General features: G+C 38.8%; 2 protein-coding genes across 2 annotated transcripts; one reads left to right on the forward strand and one right to left on the reverse strand.

The window, feature by feature from the left end:
* Nucleotides 1–790: 790 nt before the first annotated feature.
* On the reverse strand, nucleotides 791–4,622 carry LOC5504826 (dopamine receptor 2). Its single transcript, XM_032373174.2, has one exon. The coding sequence runs from the start codon at nucleotides 3,405–3,407 to the stop codon at nucleotides 2,331–2,333; it is 1,077 nt and encodes a 358-aa protein (XP_032229065.1). The 5' UTR covers nucleotides 3,408–4,622; the 3' UTR covers nucleotides 791–2,330.
* A 5,416-nt stretch (nucleotides 4,623–10,038) lies between these two features.
* LOC125561987 lies at nucleotides 10,039–12,724 on the forward strand. The gene is made up of 2 exons (XM_048727169.1): nucleotides 10,039–11,379; nucleotides 12,507–12,724. Exon 1 carries the CDS (start codon nucleotides 10,435–10,437, stop codon nucleotides 11,146–11,148), a length of 714 nt encoding a protein of 237 aa, XP_048583126.1. The 5' UTR covers nucleotides 10,039–10,434; the 3' UTR covers nucleotides 11,149–11,379; nucleotides 12,507–12,724.
* The last annotated feature ends 1,675 nt before the right edge of the window (nucleotides 12,725–14,399 follow it).

Below are 14,399 nucleotides of genomic sequence, written 5' to 3' on the forward strand. Positions count from 1 at the left end.
ATCTCAATATTGACAGCGATCGAATGCAAAGGAGGACGCAGACGGTGACGAGCGTTAAGAACTAACAGTTCTGTTTTGTCACTATTTAGCTGCAGTTTATTAGTCGTCTTCCAGCTAGTTATTTCACGAAGGCAATCACTATGCTAGAATTGGTAACTTTAGCAAAAAGTGCGCAATTCAAACACATATCCGCCGGACTATATTTCACCGTTAAAAAGCGAGAGAATAGTCGATATTTTGATAACAAAAAAACCGGGCTAGTCAATCGTTAAAAACAGAACGAGTTGAATTGAGTCGATTACCGTACGTGTAGGCGTTAAAAAAATCTTTTAGTATTAGACGAAGCGTGAGTTGGTGAGCCCAGACTAAAGGAGAGCAAGAAATGGTTGGATAAGGCAGAGACTACACCACAGGTTCATCAAAACGGAAGACGGAAAGCCCCCCAGTCCTCCTACCCCACAAAACTTTCCCCTCTCCCCTGCCCAGTGATCCGCCCTTGCTTTACAAAATTTTCAAGGTGGCCACGACAGCGTGCGTTGTAATGAAATGGTAAATAAGAATGGCGACAAAGCTATTTTTAGGATTGAAAATAGAAGGCAGCTGTGAAAAGGGATAAAAATCAGTATCTATGGCTGGTGATACAATCAGATTCACAGCAGTAAGCCGTTATGAGCTGTGATTGTCGTCCTCAACTTCCAATCGCGAGCTTAATGCTGATTGGTGGGATTTGTCTTCAGAATTTTCTTCCCCTCACACCTCTGAAAACACCTTCCACAACACAAGAGTTAAATTCTTATTTAATGTGTTATTTATTCGATTTCACTGTGTAAATACAGTACGTATTTAATTGTTTTTTGATGATACAAGCACAGACGAGTTATGGTTTGATTTCTTGCCTTGTTTTCACAGTAGCACTTGCCTTGTGTACGCAATCTGTCAAACATGCCATTATCTGGGACCTGTCTTGAAATACAATTCTATACAAATACATAACGAAACTGCAAGCTACTAACTGGAAATTAAAAACCTGTTTGACTAGGTTTCTCAATTAGACCTTCTGCTATAAGTAAGTAAGAGATATTAAATTTACTTTAGATGCTCAGTTCATTGAAGAGTTAAAAGAATCGGAGTTGCGATGTTGCACAAAGTAGATTTATTACAATTATTATTTATTATCAATTATAGTTCTATTTTAATAGCCAAACTACAATTGCGGAAATACTTTTTTCTTTGTTAAAATTTCAACAGAAACTTTGAATGAATAAGATATTCGTGTACGCAATGCATGCTGTATTGATTGAGAGGCCTTTGGTTCATTCCGTGGTAGGTGCGACTATTGCGAACACTCAGCTTGATATTTATACAGGTAGACCGCCCAAACCAAAATATTTTTGTGTTAATGTTAACCTTCTAAGAGAACCACTTGTTTCGCGGTTAGCGTATCTTATTCGTAATACAGCGAGTATTACAAACAAACAAGCAATTGTATCTTCACCTGTGTTCAAAACACCAAAAACTGGAATTATTTATTCTTCTGGTTCACGAACACGACTATTGGGCTTTTTGTATTTATTCACCCGTGTTCGATATATTAGTGCTGCTGCAAACAATTTTTTGTATGATAATTTCTCTTCTAAACTCTCCTCGTTGTTTTATTAAAGTTCGATAACAAGAGAGTGTATAATACACTAAGATATTTACCTCAACTTAGGTTTTCATTCGGCCCTGACTGCTTGTTGAATATTAATCAATTCCACAACCTTTTTATTCTTCCAAGGTAATACGAGTTCACGAAAGCCTAAGGCGTTATGTATGTTTTCATTTAGTACCATCTTTTGAGAGAAAGCTCTTTTAGCGACTAGCGAATTAATTTTTATTATTGCTATAGAAATGGTTATTACTATACAGACTACACAAGTTACTCAGCTGTCTACGATATCAAACAAACACAAATAAAAGGAATATTTAAGCCTAGGGCCTGCTAAATCTTTTTTTCTTGATAAAAATAATCCCAATAAATTGTATAAAACGCAACATGAAAAAGCGCGAAAGAACGCGCTATAAAAAGATGTTTTATTTTTGTGGGTTTGTCTTCGTCGAGATAAAGTAGCTTTGCTTCCTTGTGTACTTTTCGTAATCAAAAAACAAAGAATTTGATTCAATAAACGAAATAACCGCAAAGGAGTTTTTAATTGAAAAAAGCTTTTTCAAACAAATGTTATTAGTTGGGCGAGAGACGTTCTTTCACAGCCGTCCCCGCTGTCCTTGACAACAATGTCTTTCCTTCCAGCGTTATGGGTTTGACTTTCTTTTTATAAATTGTCTTTTTATCACAGGCATGTCTCTTTTTCTATCAGCGCTTCTTCATTGATTGGTAGAAGTCTTCGGTTCGGCGCAGGGCTTGGGGAGTTAGAGCTTATCACCGAATAGCAGTTTCTTCGAGACTGACTCTGCCTTCTAATGGTTGAGTTGGTATGTCGAGTTGCGGATCGCAAATCCGGTTTTTGGCATCGGAAAATCTGCGAAAACGCAATCTTAAATTTCTGGCTAATAAACGTAAACAGTAGAGGGTTTATGCAAGAATTAAGATAAGTTAAAGCTTTGACGAGGTTTAGAATCACAGGACTTGGGTTGACTTTTCTTGAGGCTAAAACAACATTAACTACAAAAAAGCCAAACCAACAAATAATAAACGAGCCAATAACGATGATCATTTGACGAGCTGTTCGAAAATCACGCTTGAACTTTGTGCCTCCTGTACGCCGAAGACTGGAAGTCGCAGTTTTTACTTGATAAATCTTCACATAGGAGAAAACAATTAATGCCAAAGGCACAAAGAAACTGAGTGTGACAATGAGGTATGCTTTGTGCGCCCAAGTTACGTGTATGAGAGAGGAGACTCCGAGAGCCAGGGCCCATGCAACTATAATAACGAAGACCGCCCTGGAAGGGGTTAAGATCACCATATGTTTTAGGGGCATTGAAATAGCAAGGAATCTATCCAGGCTAACTAAACAGAGATTCCAGATGGACGCTGTGCCACAGAGCATATCAACCGTGCCGAATATCATGGCAAATCCTTGTCCTCCGGGGAAGTTCCACTTGTCATTTGTTATCCTAAGGACGAGGAAAATTGGCATGGAAAGAACAGCCGTTAGGATGTCCGCAACAGAGAGCGAAACGAGAAAATAATTGGTGATACTTCGTAGCTCCTTGCACATGCAAAAAGTGGCGAGGACCATAAAGTTTCCTACTAGGGTAAGAACGCTAAGTATCCCAATAAACGATGTAGATAGGACGACAACATGTAAGTCTGCCAAGTCTTGTTTCGAGCCAAGGCCAGATGATAATTCATCGCTGTAATTCGAAGACAAATTAGCCATCGTCAATGATAAACCCTGCTTCATCCGTTCCGTATGAACACGCTATTATAGAACACCATTCATCTTTTGCATCTATATGTATCGCTCACAACGATTGAGATGGTACCAAATTGTCTAAGAAGCGGTCCTCGGGACTTCCCTCTGAAGACTGATCCTCGATATCGCGACAATTTGCTGACATTCAACTCTTGCCACCAGCCTCTCACATAGCAGACAGGCAGACTGTTTTGAATGAAACTGAACCCTCTTATCAACCAAGAATTCAAGAAAAACAAACCCTATGCACTTGTAAAGGAACCTGAGAAGGGAATGTTTTCGCAGATGATACTCGTTTGTTCAGAACAGATGCTCTTTTTAAGTGCTCAATGAAATGAAGTGATTCCCAAAATGCTCGCGTTTCGTGGGTAAATATGGATATGAGTAAATTTCACACCATCATGACTCCCAATGCCGGGCTTTGATTAACTTGAGTCTACTCTTAATTTTCTGGTTACCCGTAAATCCTCACGGATTACTATGGTTAAATAATTCGGAGCGTTGAAGGACTTGCGCGTCTCTAAGCCGAGCAAGAACGTTTTCCCGTCAGTTTTACAATCGGCTATATGGTGTTCAAACATCAAGAAACGCGTAATTTGGATCGATATCTTGTGTCTTACACCAAAATCTTGTGCAAAATTGATTAAAAGCCGGATCACTCCTTCAAAAAATATATCTGGTGGTTTACAACCGTTCCACTATCGTATCAGATCTCCACACTTATCAAAGTTTTCAGCCCTCAATCCCACTGCTTTTCCAAACACGCTTCGTCCCCATCTCAAGTATTAATGTCTTTTCCACCCAGTTGCTAAGTAAATGATAATTAACTTCGATTCCTACTTTTCGTTTGGTGGCCGCTCACACGGAATAATGGACATAGAAGGTTTGAGAAAAGACTCCTAATAGCTTTGTCATTTGAAGAGGCGGAGAGAGCTGTAAAGTACATTATCACTAAATCCATTCATACCGCACGCCACATATTACCTAACTCCTTAATCTTGTGTTGAAACTCTCCGGAGTATAGGACTCGAGATAGGTTTGACAGGCGTGTACACAGCTCAAGGGAAACAGCCAATTAGAACATCGCAGGTTAATAGAGCAACCAATAGGATTACTTCCTCGGGTGCACATCGAATTCCGTAGCTTTTAAGAGCTATTTTGCAGTCCATCTGAGAGGATGCTTCGATAGATGGGCTTCCTGTTAGTAGTATAGTTATGTGCGCACATAATTAGCAATCTCTTCAAATGGTTTGTTAATGGAATGCTTATGTCAATAGGATATCCTTCTGTTTTGACTAAGTTGAAAGACCGGAAATAAGCGTACAAATTGGAAAAATAATTTATTCTCGGCGAATTTGTGACACTGACCCCAAAGTAATTACCAATTGCATCCATTTTCTCCTATGATGAATGTGCTTTTTCGCACCCCTCGTTTACTTTTAATTTTAACAAAAAACTGAGTGATACGATTGGATTATTTTGATATGTCAATAATGCAGGTTAGAGTCCTATGAATGATTTATGGATCCTGAAGCTATTCACTGGAAAATTTCTTATGGGGTATCACTGAAAATTTTACGGGCTAATAAAGAGACAAATCTGTCAACAACAACATTCATTATGTTTTTGTGGTCTGATGGTTAGGGTTCCTACCAATCTATTTTTACCTTTTATCTGATTTAATGAGCAATGCCACAAGCTAACCAATAACAGCAATCAGAAATTGAAAATTAATTATGATACAATTTGCAAAGACTTGCTAGGTCATGAAACACAAAAAGTTTCATTTAAAGATGTCTGAGATATTGGTTTCCTAAAATCAATATATTTGAATTAGGATATAATGCATATAGATGACATGCGATGTAGGGGAGCAGCTAAACCATCAACTCTATCTTTCTATTCCATAGAAAAGAATACAAGATACCTAACCACTATTTGCAACGAGAAGCGCGAACAACATATAATCACGTAGGTTACTCGATGAGATAATGTTCGAAAGCTAAAGAAAAACTACTAAAATTGTCTTCATATTATCCTTCCCTTCTAAAACCAGAAACAAATAAAAGCTTTTTTCATTGCAGCACGGAGGGTCGCAAGAAGAAAGAAAAAAACAAGAAAGTGACTCTCTAGGGGAGAGATATAGCCATTTTCTCCACCCCCCCCCCCCCCCTTAAAAAAAAACTACGTCACAGACTACTACTGTCACAGAGCGAGCGTCGGCGAGGGATATGATGGGTTAAAGAAAGACCAGTTAAAGATTATGTCTTACATGTATTTTAAATGCCAAGAATATATAGAGGTGTAGAGGTGTTTAAGTATTTCTTTTATGTATACTTGGCGGGAACTTCATAAGAACGCGCTCTGATTGGTTCGCTATCTCGGAATAATGGACAGTATTCACCGCTAACTCGGAATAATGAGTGAGATTTGTGAAATTACCATAAAAAAACTTACTTTTAGCACCCCAAATGATCGAGCTTCACATTAAAACGGCATCTTTTTGCTAAACTTGATTCAAAGCGAAATAAATAATTTCTACGATCAAATTCATGAAAACTACGTCAAACGTGACTAAATTAGTCTACAAAACAATGTTGTTTAAAATTCGTTGTCTTCATTGGAGTTTCTGTATTTCGTGGTGGTTAAAAGCATTGTGTGGAAAAACAGAATGGATTTGGTGCCCTCAATGTTCAGAGCGAGCAAAAAAAACCCGAACATCAACAACTCTCGTTTCCCGCTACCATTAGTTAAACAAAGTTGGAAATTCGATAAAATAATTACAGCGAAATGTGTCTTGTTCAGTCCCCGCCAAGTATATACTAAAACAATTATTCCCCTCAGGCTCAGCGAATAGCGGTTGATAGTCCCACCGCTATCCACCTCTATTCACTTCGCCTTCGGCGAATAATTGTTAAATAACGGGCACAAGAATTATTTTATTTGGAAGTCATATGTAAATACCAGCCCGGTCCCGCATAATTCGCATAAGCGAATTAGATAAAACAGGCACTGGTATGTCATAATCTATAAGTCAAACTTTTTTGCATCCAAAACCGATGCCGGTGTAACGCGTCCCGTAGAGATACTCAATGTCATAAAGAAATCCCTTTTGCTTTCGGGTCGATAAGTTTTATCGCATAATAAGCCATTTTGAGGCGGCACGGTGAGAAGTTCACTAGCCCTTTTCTATCATTCTATCCCATAAACCGTAACCTTCGTACTGACATGAAGAACGAACGCAAAGCCTACTGGGAGCAACGTGACGTCACTAATCATAGCGGAGCTAAGCGCGGCCGCAGGCCGCGCGCGTAGCCCCATAGGCATAGAAATATGGTATAGGTATGCGACTTGGTTTTTGTGGTCATCGCGCGGGTACCCTGTGGTGTCACTCGCCAGCCAGCCAGCCAGCCAGTCAGTCAGTCAGCTGCGCAACTCCCAGGCCCCACCCGGCCCCGAAATGGCGACTAAATACAAGCACGGAGCAAGGGAAAAAGTTATTGTCGATTATGCGATAATTATTTATTTTGCCTCAAATTTTGTGACTTAAGGATAAAGTCAACTAGAGGAGATCTACTAACATTCATTCACGCCAAGACTTATCTGGTTTTAGCTAGTAAATTTAAGCAAGTAACAGTTCACATTAAAAAGCGAACAGAAGCACAAGAAAGCGACCCAAAAAAACAATGCAAGGTAAGTTTCGGACGACGATTTGTATTGTCTATTGAGGATATGACAGTTATTAGGCTTTTTGTTGTCCTTTTTGTATGCTTTGAGAATGCGAGTACTTAACTTAGTAATCAAATTATTTTAGCATAACAGGTTTTGTTTTGACATTCTTCGTTTTATCTATATTCTTGATTTTGTTGAATAAAATACGATACAACAAAAACTGGAATTCGTCTTTAATAAAACTTCTTCAGGGCAGATTGATTGTGTTGAGATATTTCATAAAGGCTAACCAATATCGTGTTGCATTTGTCAAATACTGCTAAAGAAGACCGTTCTTGTCTTTATATCCTGTGCTCTTAGTACTAAGAAGATACATATCCTTAGAAGATACAGCAGCATTTTCAACTTACAAGAGAAATTTTCCTTACCGAGGTTAAAAAAAACCCTATTTTCAATATGTATTGTTGTTATTGTCTGCATCTTGCATCTCAGGTGTTTATTTTTTTTTCAAATAGTTGTGGAAAATTAGTTAGATTATAAATGGCTTGATAAAAAGATTGTTTTGAAAGGAAAAATAAATAATTGTTTTTACTCTTTTATGAACCAGGAACTACCTGAGGGCCAAGATGAATGCTAAAGACTGGAAGACATGCGAATTAAAAATCATGTCTTGAAGAGAATAGTAGGATGTTCTTATTCACTAGTCATTTGATACCCCCACACCCATGGTCCCAGGGAAGGGTGGGGGATTAAACTTTAATAAAAGCCTGTTTCCAAGTTAAGAGTCAAAAACAGTCAATACCACCACCCCTCTTGACATATTCTGGTTAAAAAGTGGTCTAAAACCCCACATTAACCCCTGACTTCTGCGGGACCATAAGGGAGGGGGTGCAAATGACTAGTTCATTACTATGTGATTCAGCAGTACACACTCATAGGTTTTTTAGAACAAGATACTTATATAATATAAAACTAAAAACAAACTTTTGCTTTTTAAATAATAAATCTGTAAAGAAAACAGTTTTCTATCAACCTAAAGATAATGGGAAAGGAAATTTATGAAAAGTACTGAATATAATTATCACATTATTGTTATTATATTTTCTTTTCAAACATTTAAGGAAGAGTCATTTTGATTCTTCCTTTTTCTTCTCCCTGTTGACTATTTTTATGCAATTGATGCTCTTTACTATTTCCCCTCTACACCAAAAATAAATTAATGAACAGATTTGATTTTTAAATTAGAAATTTTCTTTTATAACTTTCACTTATATTTTCTTTTTAGGATTTTCTTTCCAAGTCTATTGCCCATTACATTTATTTTAGATGTTTAGATTTATTTCATTGGAATAGTTAGATCCAGGGTTTCTCAAAACACCAAAATATAATGCATTACTGGATGTATGTTTGTAGATATTAATTCCCATGGGGATGGAAAATCACCACTTAGAATGGTACATTAAATCTTCGGCATTGCATCTTATCTAAAATTGTGTCTGACACTATATTCCATCTTTGAAATCCTGTTTCATCCATTGTTCTTCGCAAGAACAAAGCTTGTCAGAATGAAGCTTTACAAATGTACATTAATGGAACTTTTATTAACCCATTGACTCCTGGCTTTTTTTGAGCTGAATTTACAAAATTTACAGACTGAAAACAGATACCTCCCCCCCTATTCTGAGCTTTATACAGCCAGTAAAAGTCAAACACAGCTGCACCTAGTCAGCGGTATCCAAGCTTTCCAACAGTGCTTTGCGGTCCCCACTTTTAATCCCTCGTCATTGTGCTGAAGCCAGCACAAGTTGATGGTTGCTTGTATTTTTCATCAATAATACAGCTATGAGCGTATTAGGAGAGTGTCTCAGGACATCATGAAGTCTTTTGGGGCATAATTGAGTGCTTTGCTTATGGATATTTGCAAGCAAAGGTGGATTCATGATGATTTTTTCTTGTTTGGCTTTGCCTGGATGAGAAAATAATTTTCTAATGAATCACCACAGCTCTCCTAAATGCTGTCTTTCCTGAAACCAAATTAATTCAAAAATTGTTTACACTGCTATTCTGGGTCTGTATGACCTGGAATTGATTTGTTTGGCTTCGGGGTGAAAAGACTTTTAAAAATCCATCTGACTTTGGTGAGAGGAGTGTTGACTGGCCCTCCCCTCGTGAATATTCTCCTGGATCTCCCAGAATGCTTTGCAATACGGAAAGACATCTTCGTGGTTGTACAATCCTTCAAGGAGTGGACATTGTGTTTTGAGGCCATGGAAATGTAACTGGAGGATCAGATTAAAGGTATCTATTTGTGTCTTGAGCTGTGTTTGCTGATTTCTCTCCCTTGTGTGGTATTTTGAGCGTTTTATTGAGAGGGGTGATTCTGCTTTTCTCTCCTTGTTCGATTTGAGATTTGTCAAAGAACCTGTGCTATTATTTGGCTTAAGAGTAGATGTCAACACCTTGGTTGGATGCTTATCTGCAATACCATTTATCCCTTAGACTGATTCCTGAGTATCTTCATCTTGTTGTGTTTATTTTGCATTTATGAATTTTTGGGGTTGTGGGTACTTCCCAAAGCCGGTACAGGCCGGTTGAGGGGGGTGTTAAGGGGAAGGATTTTTTAGGGCAAGATACTTAAACTTTATAACACTAGCAACAACCTTGTTCTTTTTCAATAATAGAATTCTGTTCACATAGCTTAGATAGCATAGACATGGCCTGACTTTAGAGGCCTGTGGTGATGAAAGGGTTAAGATAATGGGAAAGGGGAAATGTCAAGAAATGCTCAATCAAATTATTTTCATTACTGTTATATTTTTTTTCAACAAACCTTTCAAGTTGAGTGAATTTCCTTTATATCTCCTCCCCCGTCGATTATTTTTTAGTCAATTGATATTCTTTGATTCCTCTCTACCCCAAACATAGATCAATGAAAGGGTTTGGTTTGAAATTAGAAGTTAGCATTTTCAATCTGTTTTTTCTTCATTGCATTCATTTGGGAGTAGGCCACAAAAAAGTGAAGTATAAAAAGGTATTAGCAGATATCCGAAAGGGATTTCTCCATGCTCCGAACATACTATTTTTACAAAAATGCAAAGGTTGAAAACTTTTTTACTTTGAACCTAAGCCCCCTAATAAAAATGAGTGCAAGAGCACTAATTTGAGAGAAATGTGACTCCAAAGTTCAAATTTGGCAGGTAGAGCGACTTGAACCAATAAGCATAGCAATATTAATTAGATTAGTTAAAAAAGATAACTAACCCCTATTGCCGCAGGACCTATTGATTCACCGTAGTTCTTACACGGAGCATTACTTAAATCACTTGATCAGAGTGAGGTGAATATGGCGATTCTAGAAAGCCTCCAGAAACTGAATAAAAATATGGAGAGCTTCTATCCTGCTGAAGATTACGAGGAAGCTAGCGAAGGCTATTGCCTCAGTGATGATAATCCAATGAACGTGGACGTGGAGGCAGACATTAATAACATTGCTGGTTCTGGGCCTACTGAGAAGGAAGATTCCACTTCTGCCACTGACATAGTGGATTATCGTCATCAACTGGATATTAACAGTGATGAAAAAGGGCCAAAGATAATCGAATCTGTGGCCACTGGCGCAAACAAATTACACTTACAACGCATTAGTGCTGAACAGTGCAAATTGAAAATCAAACAACACTTCACTCCAGAGAATGTTAAAGTCCGCTTGCCTAAATGTGAGCCAAGTATCTGGGATCCAATACCAGGGAAAACACGGGTGTATGATGTTCAACTTCAGTCAACACAAGCCATGCTTTTGTCGTCCATTAAATGCCAACTTAAAGTTGCTGAGTCATTACAAACCACCAAGGCAAACAAAGAAACAATAACTACTTGTATGGACGGTATCACTTTGTCAATGACAGCCAATTATGAATTAAATCAAAGGAGAAGGGAAGCTATTAAGCCCCAATTCCGAAGTGAATTTGCCAAAGCTTTGTGTAGCTCCAGCAACCCTGCAGATGAATTCTTATTTGGAGGGGATACTTCAAAGAGAGTTAAGGAGGTTGCAGAGTAAAACAAGAACAGAGTTTGTAAGTTCCGTTCTACTACTACTACTAAGAGGCGGGGGGCAAAGGTTCTCCCCATACCCAAGCTCTGGGAACAGGGGTGGATTTAGAGGCCGTGGCAGAGGTTTCCGTGGCCGTGGTACCCAGTGGGGGTCAAACAGCTACTCTGGATATCAAAACCAGTCTTTTCGGAGTGCAACCCAGTCGGACAAGAGATCCAACCAAAAGTCAACACAATGGTATGTGTCTCCCTGTGATGAACTTCTGACACTTATTTCTAACCAACAACCTTTTCTTGCTGGAAATACTAGAAATTGTATTACTGAGTGGCAAGTGATCACATCAGATCCTGTAGTTTTAGATTTTATTGCACATTGCCACATAGAATTTGTCGATGACCCTAGTAATTATAGTATATACGGCCAGAGGAACTTTAATTCTCAGCAGGAATCAATCATTGACTCTCAAGTTAATAATTTATTTACACTTGGTGTAGTAGGTGAATCAGTGCATGAGTTCGGGGAATGTATCTCTCCTATATTTGTTGTCCCTAAACCAGATGGCTCGTATAGATTAATTTTCAATGTCAAACATTGTAACAAGGCTGTTCTTTTCAGACATTTTTAGATGGACACTTTGAACACAGTCCTCAATTTGATCACTCCTGGAGCATACATGGCTTCACTTGACCTTAAGCATGCATATTATACAATCCCTGTTGCCCCAGAACATAGGAAATTCTTGAAATTTTCTTGGAATGGGCAACTTTATGAGTTCAGGGTTTTGCCAATGGGATTAACCAGTTTACCTAGGATTTTTACTAAGGTGATTAATCCAGTCTTAGCCACTATAAGACAGAATGGTCATGTCATTAGTGGGTATATAGATGATTTTTACTTACAAGGGAGTGATATAGCTGAATGTTTGAATAACCTCAAGGAAACAATTGAGCTTTTTCTGTAGCTTGGTTTTCATGTACACCCAGACAAGTGTGTCCTTATGCCTACTCAGGAAATCGCCTTCTTGGGCTTCATTAGTAATTCTATCACCATGAGCGTGACTCTCAACAGAAGAAAGAGAAATTGAAATCACTGTTCACAGGCTCTTGCTGGAGAGTCTTACTATACGCTTTATTGCACAAGTAATGGGCAAGTTTGTATCATCTCTACCTGGTGTAGAGTTTGGCAAGTTACACTATCGTGACTTGGAACGTTTCAAAATCCAGGCTTTAGCAAATAATCATGGTGATTATGAAGGGATTTTGACTCTCTCTGACTCAGCAAAGGAAGACTTGCGATAGTGGTACGACAATGTTATGGATGCTTACCGTATCATTAGACATCCTGCAATCACTTGTACTTTTCAGACTGACGCGAGTGACAGTGGCTGGGGCGTCAATTGTACAACAGATACTTCATTGCAGTCTCAGGGTCTTTGGACTCGAGAGCAAGCTTCTCTACATATTAATGTAAGAGAACTTTAAGTGGTGTACATTTGCTTAACTATTTTTTGCAGTGCAATGGTTAATGTCCATCTTCGTTTTGAGCTGGATAATGTAACAGCAGTGTCCTATGTTAATCACATGGGGGGTAGCAGGTCGGTAACCTGTGACACAGTGGCCAAAAAGATTTGGCAGTGGTGCATTCCCAGAAGGGTGTGGTTATCTGCTATTCACATACCTGGGTCCTCTAATGTCATTGCAGATAAATTATCTAGGAACCACCACTCTGATCACGAGTGGAAGCTCAACCCACACATTGTTTTTAGATGACATTCTAAAGAAAGCAGGTTGGAGTAATGCTAATACATTTAAACGTTTCTATTACAAGCATGTAACTACTTAGTTTATTTATTACAAGATCATTTTGATATTTCTGTAGAAGTACTATACTCCTATACATTTTCACTATTGGTGTCATTGAAAGTAATAAATATTCTTACTGTACACGTTATGCAACTCATTGTGTCATTACACAAGCTTTGAAGTCTTCATGTCAGTACGAAGGTTACGGTTTATGGGATAGAATTTATAAGTTAAACGAGACTTAACTGTAAGTTGAAGTTTGACTTGAATTCTATACCATAAACATTAGTAACTGGAGGACTGACACCCACCACACCCTCCCAGTGTGGCTTATGTTTGTCCCCGGTTACTTCTATTTTTGTGCATTTCCACAATGAGTGTTTTGAACAAATGATTAGTGACGTCACGTTGCTCCCAATAGGCTTTGCGTTCGTTCTTCATGTCAGTCCTCCGCTTACTAATGTTTATGGTATAGAATTCGAGTCAAACTTAAACTTACAGGTAAGTCTCGTTTAACTTATAAATTATACACACAGAATCTGATTTAGCCTGATAGCCGGCTCTCATTCGGGCTATTCAGAAATGTTTTGTTTGCGAATAATGGGAATCCTGTGAGTGAAGGCCGAGATGCCGAGATGCCGAGATGCTCAATACATAAATTCCTTGTTTTACTACTTATGAAGCAGCATACCGGAGTCGAATTAATCGAATCTGCGGTTACCCACATACGATCTCATGAGCAGGGTAGCGTCCCAGCCCCTTGAACTCCTCCCCCCCCCCCACCCCTCATCCACCCGAGATGCCGCCGTCTTATTTTCTTGTCATTATGTAGACCCAAAAGGAAACAATGAAGAGTAACGCTAGCGGTACATTTCAATGTACGTTTCTGTTAGATATATTTGTTTTCATTTCAGACTTTCTGAGCATGATCAGGGCTGCGTTGGTCTAAAACTATACTTTCTAATGATAATCATGTACTCGAACTCCGCTTTGGCAGTGCCTATCTATAGAGTCTCTCGTATAGACGACAACGGAGAAAGCTCGGAGAACGAGAATTTTTTTATAAAGGGTATATTATCCCTATAATCGCACATGATCGAAGCCAGTTTGACCGCACCATCGCCACTGATCGCATTCCGATCGCAAAGCGGGTTTCCATATGATCGCACACGATCGCTGGTCGAGTTTCCATACACTAGTATAGTGCGATCGTGTGTGATTGAGTGCGATCATATGAAACAAGCCTGGAAACCAGCGGACTTCCTGAAGTGAGCATATTGGATTTTGTTATGGGAGAAGGGAAAATCTTTCGATTTCATGCGCGAGCTCAGTAGCGGATTTAGGGGGAAAGCCCCTTTGGGCTGCCAGAAAGCCATATGTAACATTAAAGATTACCCCCTCCCCCCAGCTAGATCAATCCCTGGAGCTATATACCAAGTGCAGGAAAAGTCTTCT

This window comes from Nematostella vectensis, chromosome 4, assembly GCF_932526225.1.
Source record: "Nematostella vectensis chromosome 4, jaNemVect1.1, whole genome shotgun sequence".
In the NCBI taxonomy this organism is placed as follows: domain Eukaryota; kingdom Metazoa; phylum Cnidaria; class Anthozoa; order Actiniaria; family Edwardsiidae; genus Nematostella; species Nematostella vectensis.

Bases quoted from the DNA above. Each gene is read 5' to 3' on its own strand.
- LOC5504826 (XM_032373174.2), bottom strand. From the start codon at position 3,407: ATGAAGCAGGGTTTATCATTGACGATGGCTAATTTGTCTTCGAATTAC.
- LOC125561987 (XM_048727169.1), top strand. From the start codon at position 10,435: ATGGCGATTCTAGAAAGCCTCCAGAAACTGAATAAAAATATGGAGAGC.